The 16,430-nt window shown below is 47.1% G+C and overlaps 1 protein-coding gene and 1 non-coding gene across 4 annotated transcripts; both read left to right on the top strand.

Moving 5' to 3' along the window:
• Window positions 1-2,281: 2,281 nt before the first annotated feature.
• KHDC4 (KH domain containing 4, pre-mRNA splicing factor) lies at window positions 2,282-15,952 on the top strand. 3 transcript variants are annotated; one of them, XR_009934081.1, is made up of 14 exons: window positions 2,282-2,331; window positions 2,411-2,651; window positions 5,393-5,521; window positions 5,871-5,950; window positions 6,822-6,874; window positions 8,282-8,445; window positions 8,827-9,038; window positions 9,292-9,352; window positions 10,213-10,270; window positions 10,387-10,640; window positions 11,177-11,332; window positions 12,311-12,395; window positions 13,592-13,683; window positions 14,673-14,718. XR_009934081.1 is itself a non-coding variant. In XM_062511486.1 (14 exons), the coding sequence occupies exons 1-14, from the start codon at window positions 2,285-2,287 to the stop codon at window positions 14,870-14,872; spliced, it is 1,860 nt and encodes a 619-aa protein (XP_062367470.1). In that variant the 5' UTR covers window positions 2,282-2,284; the 3' UTR covers window positions 14,873-15,952. The 3 variants fall into 3 exon arrangements, 2 of the variants coding, with proteins under 2 accessions (XP_062367470.1, XP_062367471.1); XM_062511486.1 differs by having other exon boundaries at window positions 12,283-12,395; window positions 14,673-15,952; XM_062511487.1 differs by lacking the exon at window positions 14,673-14,718 and having other exon boundaries at window positions 13,592-13,735.
• LOC134055388 (small Cajal body-specific RNA 4) lies at window positions 8,603-8,731 on the top strand. Its single transcript, XR_009934084.1, has one exon. It is a non-coding gene; the product is annotated as a small Cajal body-specific RNA 4 (non-coding RNA).
• Window positions 15,953-16,430: the final 478 nt, after the last annotated feature.

Here is a 16,430-nt window from a genome sequence, read left to right as displayed (position 1 = left end):
CATCCCCAGTATCAGATGCTTGATTTTCACAGTACAGGCTTCCCCTAAGGCTACAGAATGGATTAATAAGAACATTTATATCCGAATTTATATGAAAAATGAACCTCTTCAGCGCTAACAAGCATCCAACCTACAGGATTTTCAAACGACCTTATGAAAAGGCTCCCCACACTTCAGCAACCCCAGACTTGAGTTGTTTTCGTCTGTAATTTAAATGAGTACGGGAGAAACAGAACCCTCACCACCCTGAACCCGACACCACACAAACCTTCCCCCCAATTCAGGAATATCACGTGCACCCGTGCCAGAGGCCATGGAAAACCTTTCCCAAGTCAGAAGTGAGTTCCAGATCACGAAGGGCACCGATCTCCCCCCGAGGAATCCTCCATAACCCTCCCCGATCACAGCACTCGGCCTCGCTGTGAGGAAGGAGCCGCTCCCCAGCAGCTTCAGCCCAGAAAACACCACCCGCTCCCTCGAGGCGCAAACTGAGGATGAAAGCGAGAAGACAAAGCACTACAGAGCAGCGCGCAGCGGTGAGAGCGAGGTGAGCTGCGGGTGAGTTGAGAGATAATCGAGGGAAATCTGCAGGAGAATGTGAGGTGAGAGGAAGGGACATGAACGAACCACCTCACCCTCAGAGCGCCTCTTCGCGCCCTCGCCCTCAGCGGGCTCGGCCGAGGGGCCGTGCGCAAACGCAGGGGGAGGGGCTCACCCTCACGCGGCGCCGCGCGCTTCTCGCCGCAGCGGCGCGCGCATACGGCGCACGCGCAGTTCCTGCCCCGGCCGTGCGCAAGCGCAGAGGGCGGGGCTCACCCTCATGCGGCGCCGCGTGCTTCGCGCCAAAGACCGCGCATGCGCAATTCCTGCACCGTCCATGAGGGGGCCGGGAATTGTGGCATAGCCTGAGCTGTGAGGGAGCCACGGGGATGATCCGTTCCAACCCCAGCCACCCCAATAACCCCACCCTGTGCATCCCTGGGAACGGTGTCCAAACGCTTCTGGAGTTCTGGCAGCCTTGGAGCCGTGATGGTTCAGTGGTAATTGATAAAAGGTTTGCATTAATCATAAAAGTATTGGGGTTTGTATAAACCAGAATATTAAGGTATGAAGTGAAGCATGGACACGAGATAGAGGAAAATATATGATTAAATCATTCTGTTTTAAATCCCCCTGTTATGAATATTATGTTTTCTAAGTAAATTGTATCTACTACCAGTTTGCAAAATCAACTTTCCAATAGTCCGATAGATTTTGCAAAATCAGACTTCCTGCCTTTGTTTGATGAATGCTGCCTATCTACAAAGACCAGACTTCCCGATTTTTGCTGTTTTTGTCTACCAAGACCACATTGTTATTTTTGAGACTGACTATCGCCCAAAGACTTTACAGATGTTTATTTCACCACCACTCCTTACCTGGCAAACTTATGACAGCAAAAAACCAAAAAAATATTGATTACAATGAGAGACCATTCTATAAGAAGAGGCTGCAAACCAAGGTTTGATGGAGTGTGGAGTAGGTGGTGACTCCTCACGTTCCCCAGTGCTGCTTGCTCCGTCTATATCAAATAAAGCAATCAAAATTTTGCTAAATATTTGTTTATTTGTTTCTCATAACATCCTGTTGCTTCACACTCCCTGATAAAGAGGAGTGAACAAATTTTTCTACAATTCTCTGGTGCTCTGTTTTTTGTCAGTTATCTTTTCTCTTGGAGGGGCCAGCAGATGTGGGAACCAACATAATTGTTTCACGCTATTCTCTTAGTTACACAGAAACTTTTTAACATTTTGTGTTTTGCTAAGGCCTACCGTATAATACATTAATCACACTACTGTTCCTATAATCTATACAGTACATACTTAAACTGCTGGATTAGGTTATACTAACAAACACCCAAAGAGAGTTATAAACTGTACCATATCCCAGTACTTGTGATCAAGCAGCAAACAAAACCTGATACATAAATGCAAAAGCCAATATTATATTGTCATTTTTAAGGCACATTTAGGCTTCATTTCGACAAAATGGCATATTACTTGGGATAATACACGTGGAAATAATAGAGGGGAGTTAGACTCGGTGATCATTGGGTCTTTTCCCCCCCCCCCACCACGCCCTGACCCCCGCGGTGCCACGCCCGTCGTCATGGCAACGGCCGGAAGTGGCCGTATCGTCGCCATGGCAACAGCCGGAAGAGAGTGCGCAGTTGCCATGGCAGCGGCCGGAAGCGGTGTGGCGCGGCGGACGCGGGCGGAAGTGACGCGCAGGAGCCGTGTCGGCCATGTCGGCGGGCGGCGGAGCGCAGCGAGACGCGGGGGCCACGGGCGGGTGAGGCTCGGCCGCTGCGGCTCGGGCGGCCCTGGCTCTCAGCGGGGCATTGCCTCACGTTCCCTCTCACGTTTTCCAGGCGCCGCAGCAAGTGGGACCAGCCCGGCCCGGCACCCAATTTCCTCCTCCCCGGCACGGCGCCGCTGCCCGGGCGTCCGTTCCCCGGCGGGGGCGGCGATGGCGGCGCCGCCGTGGCCGGGTCCGAGAGCTCCGCCGCGCCCTCGGGAGCACTGGATGCGGCTGCGGCCGTGGCGGCGAAGATCAACGCGATGCTGATGGCCAAAGGCAAGCTGAAGCCGGCGCCCAGCACGACGGACAAGGTGGGTGGGCGCGGAGGTGTCATGGCTGGGTTCTTGGTTTGTCGCCGAGCCGGGAGGCGATGAAATTTGGTGCAATAAAAGCAGTCGGAAATAATTTTAAAAAACATTTTTCAGCAAAACAGAAAGTAATGAATGGTTGTGAGGTCAGACTGCTATAAGACTTTTACCAAAGCTATCTTTAACGAGGTGGAAAACTTTTGTTCTCGGAACCGTGGAATATTCTGAGTTGTAAGGGAGGCACAAGGTTCGAGTCCAGATATTAAAGTGTTTTTCCTGAAGTGTTTTCCAGATAGCCGATCTGATGGAAAAACTGCTGTGTGAAACAACTGCTTTAAAATAGGGGCACGAGTTATTTTCGTGGCTAAAGAAGTAACCAATAGGAGCTGTATGTCTGAGTGCTAAACAGCTTGTTCAGCATTTGCTGAGCCCTACCCTGAGCCTGGTTGACTCTGATGAGCTCAGGCAGTTGGATGGTCCCTGTGTGTTCCTCTTAAATAGTCTCTGAGTTTTCTATTCTAAAGCAAGTGTAACTTAAAGCCACTTTTCCAGTTCCAGGCACAGTCTTGTCTTGCTCTTCTGTGTGTCCTTAGCCTGTGCTAGAGCCAAGTTTAGAAGCTGTTTCAAGTTTCATGGAATCATAGGGGGATTTGGGTTGGAAGAGACCTTAGAGCACATCTTGTCCCACCCCTGCCATGGCAGGGTCACCTTCCACCATCCCAGGTTGCTCCCAGCCCCATCCAGCCCGGCCTTGGACACTTCCAGGGATCCAGGGGCAGCTTCTCTGGGCACCCTGTGCCAGGGCCTGACACCCTCACAGAGAGTAATTCCTTCCCAATATCCCATCTAACCCTGCCCTCTGCCATTTTAAAACCATTGGCCTGTGTCCTGTTACTATGAGCCCTTATAAAAAGTCCTTCTCCCTCTCTTTTATAAATCTCCTTTAGGCCCTGGCAGGGGCTCTGAGGTCTCCCCTTCCTCTCCCCTTCCTCTCCCCTTCCTCTCCCCTTCCTCTCCCCTTCCTCTCCCCTTCCTCTCCCCTTCCTCTCCCCTTCCTCTCCCCTTCCTCTCCCCTTCCTCTCCCCAGGGCAAAGGGGCTCCAGCCCTGGGCACATCTCTGTGATCTCCTCTGGACTCCTTCCCTTCCATTTTTGAGGACCTCAATTTCCATCCAAACTTGTTAAGATAGAACATTACCAAGAACAGTGGGATTTTGTGGTGTTATATTTCCTTTTTGACACTGTGCCAGTCTGGGGGTTTGCCTTGCTGCATCCAAAGGAGTGCTCATTTTGCCATGGGATTTACTTACAGATAAAAAATAATGGGAAATTTTCACAAATTCTCTTTAATTACTTCTCTGTCACTTCTGGGGCTGAAGCCACCTCTGCAGCCTTTTTCCTGTGTGAGATTAGCAGCAGGTGTTTCTTGGAATGTTGCTGTCAGGAATCCCACATGGAAATTAGGGGATTTGCTTCTCAGTGCTGAACAATTCACCCAGAATGGGTGGAATTCCCAGCTGTAAGGGCACACGGCCTGGTTTCAGGGAATCTCCATAATCATAGCCCATGGAAGTAAAATCTATTTGCTGACTGGCACTTTGAGACATCCAAAAATTAACAGGTGCTGGTGCTGTCTCATTCTCCCAGCTCTGTTTTTGTCACAAGCTCCAGTGGCATTCTGGTATCCTGTGACAAACTGTTTTGCTCTGGGAACCATTAACCAAGTAATTAATGTGCATTTGAGGTGCCAATTTTTACTGCACAGTTTTTTAATTTTTTAATTTAGTAAGAAATGTATATAATACACGTATAGTTCTTTCATTGCATATGCTGCTTCTGGTAGAACGTGTTCAGTGATGGCACTTCTAGAGCAATTAAGTCTGATGACCTTTCAGGTTGTGAGGGAATGGAAATTAAGGAGCTGCAGGTTAATGAATGTGCTTTTTTTTAAGTGTGGAAAGAGTGGAGCAGTTGAAAGTCAGAACAGTGCCCTGTGCTGGAGTCCCTCTGTAGCTGCTTTGTGGCTCTCCTGCAAGTGCTTCAAGTGATATTTGTGAGAGTGGATGGGTGATCCTGGAAGGTTCTCTTTTTTTAAAGAGTGTTGTTTTACCTTTATGTCCCCAAAATTAATTTCAGAATATTTAGAAGGTTGTACTAACACTGTACATTGAAAAGGTCTTTGTGGTAATTCCCAGCTCTTCCATTGTATCTTCTGAATCTATGACTGTGGCTTTTTTTTTTTGTCCTTAGCCTGACACAAAATGTTACACCCCTGTCTTAAGAAAAGATAGAGAGAATTGTAGTGTGAATAAGTTCAAATCTTGAACAGAAATTCTAAATTCTGTCTCTGTAAAGCCTATTAAGAGGAGCAGGAGCTGCAAACATGAGGAACACATTTCATTGGCTTCTTAGATTTCTGTGAGAGCTGCCAGTTCAAGTGTAAAATGATTTGGTTTCTGTTCAAGCAGCTCTACAGCTCAGTTCACATCATGTACAGAAGAGAAACATTAACTATTCTACTAATACATGCTGAAGATAAAGCTGGTGTGTTTATTTGGGCCCAGGGCTGTGAGGAGGCAGATCAAGCAGTAGGTCCAGTGTGCTTTCCACGGATCTCTGTCAAGAGTTTAACAACTAAAAGGAGTGAGCCAGAAGGATTTTCATCCCTCGAGTTCTGGGCTGGGTTTATTTTTCTTGCATCAGTTCTTTCCACACACTGATCTTTTGCAACAATTCTCCTTGAAGCTGCAGGCTCTGGGAAAAGGTCCAGCTACGAGTAAAAGCAAAGATGACCTTGTGGTGGCAGAGGTGGAGATCAACGACGTCCCCCTCACCTGCAGGAACCTGCTGACCAGAGGCCAGACCCAGGATGAGGTAAGTCCCATACCCATGGCCTTGGCAGAGAGCTCTGAGCTTTCTTAACGGTGTCCAGCTGTACCTGTCAGGTTCACTGAGGAGATTGGGTTAACCTGGAAGGTTAAAAGAACTTGCAGTGAACTTTGTCCAGTGGTGTTGTCCTTCTGGAAATCTAAAGGCGTTTGTTTAGTCGTTTATTGGTTTGTTCAGTAAATCAATGTGTGATGACTTCAGAGCCAGCATCAGTCTCTTAGCACTTGATTAATGATTTCTGGGTTTTTTCACCACAGCATTGTGTAAACTCTGGTGTTCTGTGCCTTGTTTGCTATTGGCAGGTGTGTCACTGGGCTTTGTACGTTTTTTGCAGATCAGTCGCCTGAGTGGAGCAGCTGTCTCCACGCGAGGGAGGTTCATGACTGCAGAAGAGAAAGCCAAAGTGGGACCTGGGTTTGTATTTCTTTTTTGGGAGGTTCTGCTTCTTTTCTCCAGAGGTGACAAAGTGCTGGGGTTCCTGTTTGGTTGGTTCTCCATGAGCAGTGTCACCCATAAATTTGCCGTTCTGATGGTCCTGCCTGCCTAATACTGCTTGGCTAAAATAACAACCACACCAACCATCACCCTGACAGATCCCACTGTGCTCAACTTCTCCCCACAGTGAGGAGAGAAGACTAAGGACTCTGCATGATTCAATGTGAATCAAACAAAAGCTGTTTATTTACTTCGAATCATTGTTTATATTTACTTCTTATTTTGGATTAACAGTCACACATTATTTCATTGGTAGCTCCACTTTGTCCATGAGGCAAACACACTTCTGTTTTTTGAATCTAATTGATTGATGCCATAAGTGTCATTTTACTCAGGTTGACACCTCTATGTTTTGTCAGTAACTTTCTTCTTCCTGCAACATCAGCTTTTTTACCCACAGAGATGACCTCATGCAGAAGGTTTAGGCTGGTTCATTTACCACATGTCCATTTTCCTGTAAATATGATCCTATACCACAGAACACTGCAACTTCCAAAATACGAAATTTCTTGCTGCTTTTACTTGGTGAACCATTTATTTGAGCAAACCAATTAAAGTTTTCAGTGGTGTAACTTTTATGAGTCATCATCAACTCCTGAATCATATTTTCAGTGCAGAACTCTTCTGCCTGAGCATGGTGATACTTAATGAATTTGTATTCTGTTTTCTGGAGAGCATTTCAGATTTTTATGGGAGACTTTCTGTGTGTAATGACTGATATAATTAGGTTGGATCCACTACTAGTGTGTTGTCTGTGGGTTTAACTGAATATTTGGATTTTTCTTTCCAGAGATCGTCCTTTGTATCTTCACGTGCAGGGTCAGACACGGGAGCTGGTTGACAGTGAGTACAAAACATTCTTTCTGCTTTTTCACTCCCTCTTTGTGATGAAGGGTTTGTCTGAGTGGCTGTGTTGGATTTGAGCTATAAACATCTCGGTGGTGATAGCAGACTCCATTCAAACATTGATACTGAGATCTCTGCTCAGAAATCCCTGAGGTGCCATGTACTGCATTCATCAGGAAACCAAAACTTGGGATAAACTACAAAGAAGGTGGGGGAGTGAGCAGGTACAGCTCGTATCTCACTGGTAACACACTGAAATCCATGGGAAGAGCTGTGTGAGAGGGAGACCTCCTACAAGAAGGGACCACAGAGGGTCACATCTGGTTCCACCTCCCTGCTCTGACAGGGCCATCCCAGAGCACAGAGCACAGGACTGTAGCCAGGTGGGGCTGGGATAACCCCAGGGATGAGGCTCCACAGCCTCTCTGGGCTCTGCTCAGGCCTGGGCACTGCCCAGGGCAGAAGTTCTGCCTCCTATACAGGGACAATTGCTGGGCTCAGTCCCTGCCCGTGGCTCTGGTGCCATTGCTGGGCCCCGGAGCAGAGCCTGGGCCCTGCTCTGCCCTTCCCTGCACTCAGGGACACCCAGGGCTGAGGGCCCCTCCCAGCTGGGGCTCCTCTGCAGGCTGAGCAGCCCCAGCTCCCTCAGCCTTTCCTGGGCAGGGATCTCTCCAAGCCCTTCTTTGGCAACCTCTGGTACCCTCTCCCTGCTGAGGATGCCCAAGCTGGACACAGAATTCCTGAGGTGCCTCCCAGGGCTGGGCAGAGGGGCAGGATCACTTCCTGCCCTGCTGGGAATGCTCATCCTTACCCACCCCAGGACCCCAGTGTCCCCTGGCCCTTGGGGACAGCTTGGTGACACCCCTCAGATCCTCCTCAGCTGGTCACCCCCAGCCTGTGCTGGTGTCTGGGATTGTTCTTCCCTGGTGCAGGGCCCTGGCCTTTCCTTAAAACATTGGCCCAAGCTTTATCAGGGTGGAATTGGAGAAGAAATTCTGATACTTCATGGAATACCTAAACTGGAAGGGACCCACAGGGATCATCCAGTCTAACCTCAGGCCTTGCACAGACACCCAGCAATCTGCCCTGTGCATCCCTGGGACCATTGTCCAAAGGTTTCTGGAGCTCTGGCAGCCTCGGGGCTGTGCCCATTCCCTGGGGAGCCTGGGCAGTGCCCAGCACCCTCTGGGGGAAGAACCTGTTCCTGATATCCAACCTAAACCTTTCCTGACACAGCTCCAGCCATTCCCTGGTGATCCTGTGTGATCCCATACTGGAATGCTAATCCTGGGCCCCACTGGCAGATGCAGTCCTGTCACAGAATATAGAAAGTAACCCTGTCATGTCACAGTTTGCTTACTCTGGGCAGCTGAGTAAGAATGAATTTCATCTTCTCTCAACCAGGAGCTGTTAACAGAATCAAAGAGATCATTACCAATGGAGTGGTGAAAGCAGCCACGGGCTCCAGCCCGACCTTCAATGGAGCCACAGTGACTGTGTATCACCAGCCAGCCCCTATCACTCAGATAACTCCAGCTGTTGGCCAAAAACCTCCATTCCAGTCAGGGGTGAGTGATCCACTGATTTGGATTTCATTGATTACTGCTTGCAACATTTACCTTTTACAAAACAAGCACGTCATGTGTTATTTATTAAAAAACAGACCTGCAACCAAAAGATGAAAAAACACCCCCCAAAAAATCACCCTCACTTTGTGTTGTGAAATCTGGAGGACTAGCAAAACTGAGTCTGGAGTGTGAGACTCAGGTGATAGTAGCCTCCTAAAAGAAAAGGGATGGAGAGAGCAGTCCTACTTCCAGAAAAGCAGAGGGCTCACTGTGCCATCTCACACTGACCTCTTCTGACTGTCACGGCAATGAGATGTTTGCCCTCAGTGACATGAACATCCTATTAATGTGGAATATTAAGCTTTTGCTGTTCATTTACAGATGCATTATGTCCAGGACAAGTTATTTGTTGGGCTGGAACATGCTGTTCCCACATTTAACGTGAAAGAGAAGGTGGAAGGGCCTGGTTGCTCCTACTTGCAGCACATTCAGATTGAAACTGGTGCCAAAGTCTTTCTTCGAGGGAAAGGCTCAGGTTGCATAGAACCAGCATCAGGCAGAGAAGCCTTTGAACCCATGTACATCTACATCAGGTATGGGGGAGTTCCAAAAAAAAGCATAACAAAATCCCAGTGGCCAGTCAGGAATGTTGCTTAGTGTTTAATCACTGTGGGGAGTTCTTAATTTTGACTGATTTAATGGAAATGAAATAATTCAAACCAGACTCAAAAACTTAATAGAGATGTCTCTGAAGTGATAAGGGTGATATGGTGATAGGGTAAAGAAGGAGCTCCCAAATTTGACAGAAAAGTTTGTTCTCATGAGTTTTTTTGTGTGTGTTTTCAGTCACCCAAAGCCAGAAGGTTTGGCAGCTGCTAAAAAGCTGTGTGAGAACCTGTTGCAAACCGTGAGTAACTCTTACAAATACGAGATTTCAGAGCCTTTTGTAGCTTTGAGGTGTGCTTGGCTAAGGAATTCTTAATGCATTCAGCAAAGCTGTTCATGTGTCTGACTTGCTCATGGGTTTCTCCTTTCAAGCACTGCTGTGTAATTCTTGTACAGGGAATAAATATTTCTCAGGAAGGAGCTAGAGTACTGGAATTCTAGGGGAAAAAAATGCAAATGCTTCCTGAGCAGAGCTGGGGGTGAGGACAAGGGAATGTCTGACTGCAAACATTAAAAATATCCTTCTTTTTGCTCGTTGCTCCATCTTCCTTTTCTTCAGCTTTACATGATGTCCAGAGCTGCACTGTGTGCTTTAGGAAAGATAAAGTGATTGGTGGAGCAAAAAAGATTATAGAAAATCTCTCACATATACAGAGAGAAAATTCAATTTCTCAGCTTCTCTTATATGAATGAAAATAAAGTGCTGGTCAGTCTTTCAGTTGATAATTGAGTATGGGCTATGAAATCTCTTGGAAAATAATTGGAAACTTTTTTATTCTCTGTGCTTCTATTGTAATAATTCATTTGCCACTCTCTTTCCTATGCAAGATTATCCCATAATTTACACAAATCTGCCACAGAGGCCAGTAGGATCAGGGGGATACTTACTGGGGTTTTGGTGGGTGGATAGTTAAGTTTGGGTTATTGCTGTCCTTGTGTACAGTGTGTTCTATAATCAGCATTCCCTCACATGGTTATGGGGAATTGCATAAAGGTCAATATTGTAAATACATTTTTGTCTAGTCAATACTGTAAATACATTTTTGTCTGGTCAATATTGTAAATACATTTATATTACCTAATCTTTGAAATTCTTTGTAGGTTCATGCTGAGTACTCCCGATTTGTGAACCAGATAACGACTGCAGTTCCCTTGGCAGGTAAATATCAGCAGTAACTCAACCTTGAGAGTCCAGCTTCTTTTACATTTGGAATTAAACTGGCTGTTTTGCTGGGGATGGCAGAACTAAGATGTCCTTTCTCCCTCTCCCCCCAGGCTTCACCCAGCCAGCCACAATCAACAGCGTCCCTTCCCAGCCCTCCTATTACCCTTCCAATGGGTACCAGTCTGGTTATCCTGTGGTTCCCCCTCCTCAGCAGCCTGTCCAGCCTCCCTATGGGGTACCAGGGATAGTCCCCCCTGCTGTGCCCTTGGCTCCTGGAGTCCTCCCAACGTTGCCCACAGCAGTGCCACCTGTGCCCACCCAGTACCCGATACCTCAGGTCCAGCCTCCAGCCAGCACTGGCCAGGTATGCCCAAGGTCACTCTCTGCTGGGTAGTTGGACACTTCATCAGCAAGAATAAACTTTTGTAGCTGTAGGTGGAGAATTCTTCTCGAGGACTTTGTTTGTGGGTTTTTGCTGCTTTGTTTTGTTTTTTTTTTAAAGGGGGCGTTTGGGTTTTTTGTTATTGCTTAGCTGATCCTTCTTCCAAGCAACTGAATTGTCATGTGGCAGCTTCCTACTGCATTTTTCATATTCCCTCTGAACAGGAAGGACATTATCAGGGGGTGTGGGGGCTCATTTCTGAGAAGCATCATCATGCTCTGTGATGCCCCTATGTAGGTGCATGAGTTTAAGTTACAGATGGAGATTACTTTGAGGTGGGAACATTCTCTAAATACTTGTTTTACCTCTTCAGCTGTGCGTTTTTCTCTAAGTTCTCCTATAATCTGGACAAGCTCTTTGTGTGTTCTGCTCCTTTGTATGGCGCTGCATTGAATGAATACTTTACATGCATATTATCAAATTTTCTTGTGTTTTCTCTCTTAACTTGTGCCTGGCAGAGTCCACTGAGCGCTCCTTTCCTTCCTGCTGCCCCAGTAAAAACCACCATGCCAACTGGTACCCAGCCACAGGTCCAGCCCCATCCCCAGGGCCAAAAGAGACGCTTCACCGAGGAACTGCCTGATGAGAGAGAGTCAGGACTGCTGGGATACCAGGTGGAATAAAATCAGCAATTTTAACTTCCCTCCAAGGCAGAGCGGGGTTGGTTAGAGGTTCTGCTAGCACAGGTTGTTGGAGCAGTTGTGCAGGGTCTTGGGCAGAGGGCAGTGGTTGTTCCAAAGCACAGGGCCCACACTTTGGTGTCTCTGAATGGATGCACTGCACTAAAGCTGTGGCTTAACTCATTCCAGCTGCTTTCCATACCCTCAGCCCTTCCCAAAGACAAGTGGTGCATCCAGGTCACAGACATGACAAGAGCGTGGGACTGCTTGGCTTAAAGGGAGATTTTTTTGGGCTTTATTGGAATTTTCAGGGTCTTTAGGTTGGCTTTTTAAGGGAGGGAATTGTAATAACTTCCAGTTTTTCCCATTCACCTTGCAGGTTGCACTTGAGAGGATTTCAAGAAGTCTAGTTTGAAAGCTTAATTTATTTGTTTTTTAGATAGATAATTTTAAGAAAAATAATTTTGAGTTCTTCCAGTTTGCATGTGAGCAAAGGGAGTGTCTGTAAATCTTTCTCTGATGCTACACCCCTGCCACAGGCAAAACCCTTAATAAAAACTTTGCCTAGAAGTAATAAGGAACTGCCTGTGAGTTAGAGCTAATATTAGAATCTCAAGCAGATTCCTGTGGCATGAGGTCTGTTCAGTGTTCAGAATTAGCTGACTGAGGAGGTAATAGGTGACCCATGAAGGGAGCAGCTCTCTTTATTGTCCTGAACTACTTTTGAGGTGGAATAGGTGGTGAGGAGTCTTCCAGAGTGATGCTCAAGCGTGTTTCCTACCACTCTGCCCTCAGTATTTTTAGGAGAAAGCATTTTGTGTAGCAGCGGTGATTAGAGGCTCCATATGCTCTGAAAGGTTGGGTTTCCTAACAGTATCATTAAGGAGCTGTAGCTTTTGTTGTAGCTGTAGATTTGCTAATGCCGTGTGTTTTTCTGCTCATAGCATGGACCCATTCATATGACTAATTTAGGTACAGGCTTCTCCAGTCAGAGTGAAATCGAGGGAGCCGCGTCGAAGCCAGCGAGTTCCTCAGGAAAGGAGAGAGAGAGGGACAGGTGAGTGAGGATATCATGGCCAGGCTCACTGTTCCTCCTGCAAAGCTTATTTCAGAGATGTGCTTCATGTTCTCTTCTGTGCCTTGGGGATTGTTTGGTTGTGTGTAACCGTGGTGGTGGTTTTGCACCACTTAATTAGTGGTTTGTCTGGAGTCTCTTCTGTTTTCACTCAGAGCCAGGGTTAAAAAACACACAAAGGAAAGGGATTTTCAAGTGTTTGGGCTTGGTTGTTTATTAAATCTTATCAAAAGTACGGAAAGTTCTGCAACACTTCTAGCTACCAACTAAAAGTGAGCAAAATGGAGATGAATCCAGCTGCTACAAGGTCTCTTAAAGCTAAACAGTCCAATAGAGAATTAACACCTATATTATTTATACTTTTAACCCAATAATTAAATTCCCTTGACCCTCAGTGCAGCACTGACTGTCCAACCAAAAACTACGACCTGAAATCATGAAGGAAGATGAACACTGAAGAAGACAGCACCCAAAATCCTCCATCTTGTCCCATATCTATTACTACACTATAAAACCCTCAAATTTGGAACCCTTCACCATGTGAAATCACACATTTCTATTTAACCACACACCCGTGATTTTAACTTCATCACTCAAATTTGGCAGCCTTCTCCAAGGCCTCAGGTCAAAAGCAGTGCTCTCCAAAAGATCAATACCAAAAACCACAAAAAACTCATAAAATCCAAATGTCAGTTGTGGGTGGGGTTTTTTAAATTTTTTTTTTATTTTGAGTTTAATTTTTTAAGGAGAAGTGATGCAGGGGTTACCTTTTGATGCTACAGAATGAAAACTTCCACTTCTCCTTAAGTCTTTGTGTGGTATTCTGCCACTGTCACACGTTCCATTGTACTGGCCCCAGCACTTGTTACTGGTTTCATTTTGGACATTTAAGCTGTACCTGTAGCTCCTTGGATGTGGCCATCCAGGCAGTTCCTTACCCCTCTAGTCCATCCATCTGATCCATTCCTGCCCCATTTGGAGGTGAGAATGTTGGGAGAGGACAGTCCTTGGAGAGCTCCAGATAGGGACCATCAGTCCCTCCAGTCCAGTACAGTCATTGGATGAGTCAGGGAATTTAAACTTCAACTCCTCAGGCTAAGGGCTGAGTTTGGAATTTGTTTTTTATTATTTTTGACTCTTAGCTTGGTTTAAAAAACAAAAAATATTCCTTCAAACAGGCAGTTGATGCCTCCGCCAGCTTTTCCTGTCACTGGAATGAAATCGGAATCGGAAGAAAGAAAAGGTGCGGGGTCTTTACCAGGCAGCCATGGTGAGTGCACAGCTCAAATGCCCTTGCAAGTCCAGTTTCCTTTCCCAAATACCCCTGTAAGTCCAATTTCCTTTCCCAAATGAGCTGCTGCTGGTTTTAACACGTGTCTAAACTGGTGATTTTTTTTTTTTTTTTTTTTTTGGCTGTTCTGTGTTGAAGTGCAAAGCAGGTGACATTGCACTGCTCTAAAAACAGTGATATTTGCTGTGGTTATACACACAGGTTGTTTCTCAAAGCTTTAATAAATATCTGTATGGAATGAGGGGAGTTTAATTAAGTGAGGGACTAAAGACAGGGAGTTTTGATCCATCAGGCACCACAGAATGTGGTGGGGTTTTGTGGCACAGATGAGGCTTTGCACTGTGAGCAGATGCCTCAGAGGCACTGATGAGTGTGGGAAGAAGTCTGCTCAGGTGGGGATTTCACACTTTGCTGGCTGCAGACAACACAAGTGCTGTCAGGATTTCATCTTTCCTAGGGCTGTCACTCAGCAAGGGTTGGAACTTGGTCAGACATGCAGTTGTTGAACTCTGCAGGCAGCTCAATGCTTTCAGCTCTGCAGGGACATCACCCAGCCTGGTTAACCTTAGTTCTTCTGCAGTCTTGCTCCCAGACATTGCTCTCCTGTTAGCTTCCTTTTGAACCAAAATTTCTACTTTTCTTTGCGTGTTGATCTCTTTAACGGTGAAATTGCCCTCACTGAGAGCCATTTGCTAACTTTACCTTTTCTGTGTGTTTTTTCTTGTTTCTCTGTTCTCTTACATGGTTCTGATGGATCACATGGCTGTTGCTGGTGCTGTTTCGTGTGGCCTTCGACCTTGGATGACCATTGGCCTTGTGACCTCAAAATGGTGTCCAACTAACAATTTACAATTAACATCCTTTTTTTTATTATTATTAACTCGTTTTGGGGCATTTTATCTCTTTTTGTTTGTTTTTATTTTTTCCTTCTTTGGGGCTGGGGGGCTTGTTTTGTTTTCCCCTCCTAGATCATCAAGCCAAGAAGATGAAAACTGCAGAGAAGGGCTTTGGATTAGTGGCCTATGCTGGAGATTCATCAGATGAAGAGGAGGAACACGGTGGCCATAAAAACGCAAGTACTTTTTCACAGGGCTGGAGTTTGGGGTACCAGTACCCATCCTCACAACAGCGAGCTAAACAACAGATGCCGTTCTGGATGGCACCATAAAAACTGCACAAGAGTTTTCATTCATCTGGTTTTTCCCCTCTAGCAATAATGCATGTATATTCCAGAATTGAACTTGGCAAAGACGCGTTGTTTTTACATTTGCAGAAGCCAGTTTCCCCTTGGAAGGGCTCCATTGTTTTTAAAATCCTCATTTTTGGCAGTGTATTTGTCAATTTTAAAAAGGAATATTTGTAATAGCATCCTGATGGGGCTAGTCCCTTGTGCAAGGGAGAAGTGCTGTAAAGAGGAACCAAGGAAGCCTCTTGTGTCATATTTTCGTTTTTCCCAGATAACTTAAAGGGAAGAGTCAGTGACACTGACTTCACTCTGCGTTTGCATTTTTGGAGTGCTCCTGCTGTCAGCCCCAGTAATCTACTGGTGACTCACCCTCAATTTTGGACTTTGACCAGGGGGAAGGAACATCCAGCAGCTGTGAAAAATTTGAGCATCACATTTTGAAAACTCTTGTTTTTATTTCAAGCATCTCCTGTAACTCGGCTTGGTTTTGTTTTGAAATGTGACTTTTGCCAATCCCACAAGTTCTTGTTCTAGGCTGATGTTGGGATGGGGGGATGCTCAGGTTTTTGGATAGGTCCACTTTGCCCCAGGTGGACTTGGCACTGTAGCCCTGGTACAGAATTGTTTCCAGTCATCCCAGGACTCGCTCCCACACAGCAGGAATTCCTTTTCCAGAGGCTCATCCCTGTATCTTCACTCATTGACTGGATTCCACCAGAGCCAGAAGGTTCCATGGTGGTTTCCCAAAGGGCAGCAGTTGGGTCCAGCAGCTCCTGCCTCATGTGCAGAAGCTGGGAATGAGTTTTTGGACTGTTGTTTCTGGGCTGTTTTGGATATGAACTGCACCGGGGGCTGAGTGGGGTGGGCTGGTGCAGACAGGGACTGGTGCATGGGGACTGCTCCAAGGCACTGGGCAGCTTTTGGGACAGGAGCTGTGGTTTTGAGAAGGGGCTGTGTCACTGCTGCAGCCGGGATGCCTCACTTGTACAAACCTCAGCTTTCCGATGTGTTGTAAATAATTCGAATCATACTTTCATTATAAATAAATGTATAAATATTCGGCTCCCTGCTGCTGCTTTGGATGAGGGTTGGAGCCAAAGACCGTGGTAGGGGTGGGGGCAATGTGGGGAATTCCCGGGGCTGGGGGGGGGGGGGGGGACCCCAAGGGTCGAGGGATCCCCGGGGCTGGGGGGAGCCGAGGGGCTGGGAGAGAGGGGGATCTTGGCGGGGAGGGGGATCCCTGGGGGCTGGGGATGTGGGGATGGGGTCCGGGAGTTGACAGAAGATCCCCGAGATCCGGGAGGGGAGTCCCGGGGCTGCCCCGGGTGGGCGCGGGTAGGGCCGTGTTCCCCGCTGGATCCCGTTGTGTCCCATCGTGTCCCCGCTGGATCCCGTTGTGTCCCATCGTGTCCCCGCTGGATCCCGTTGTGTCCCCGCGCTGTCCCCGCCGTGTCCCATCGTGTCCCCGCTGGATCCCGTTGTGTCCCCGCGCTGTCCCCGCCGTGTCCCATCGTGTCCCCGCTGGATCCCGTTGTGTCCC

This window comes from Cinclus cinclus, chromosome 31, assembly GCF_963662255.1.
Source record: "Cinclus cinclus chromosome 31, bCinCin1.1, whole genome shotgun sequence".
NCBI classification, from domain to species: Eukaryota; Metazoa; Chordata; class Aves; order Passeriformes; family Cinclidae; genus Cinclus; species Cinclus cinclus.
Note: the sequence above shows the minus strand (reverse complement) of the source record. Positions and strands in the feature narration are given on the sequence as shown.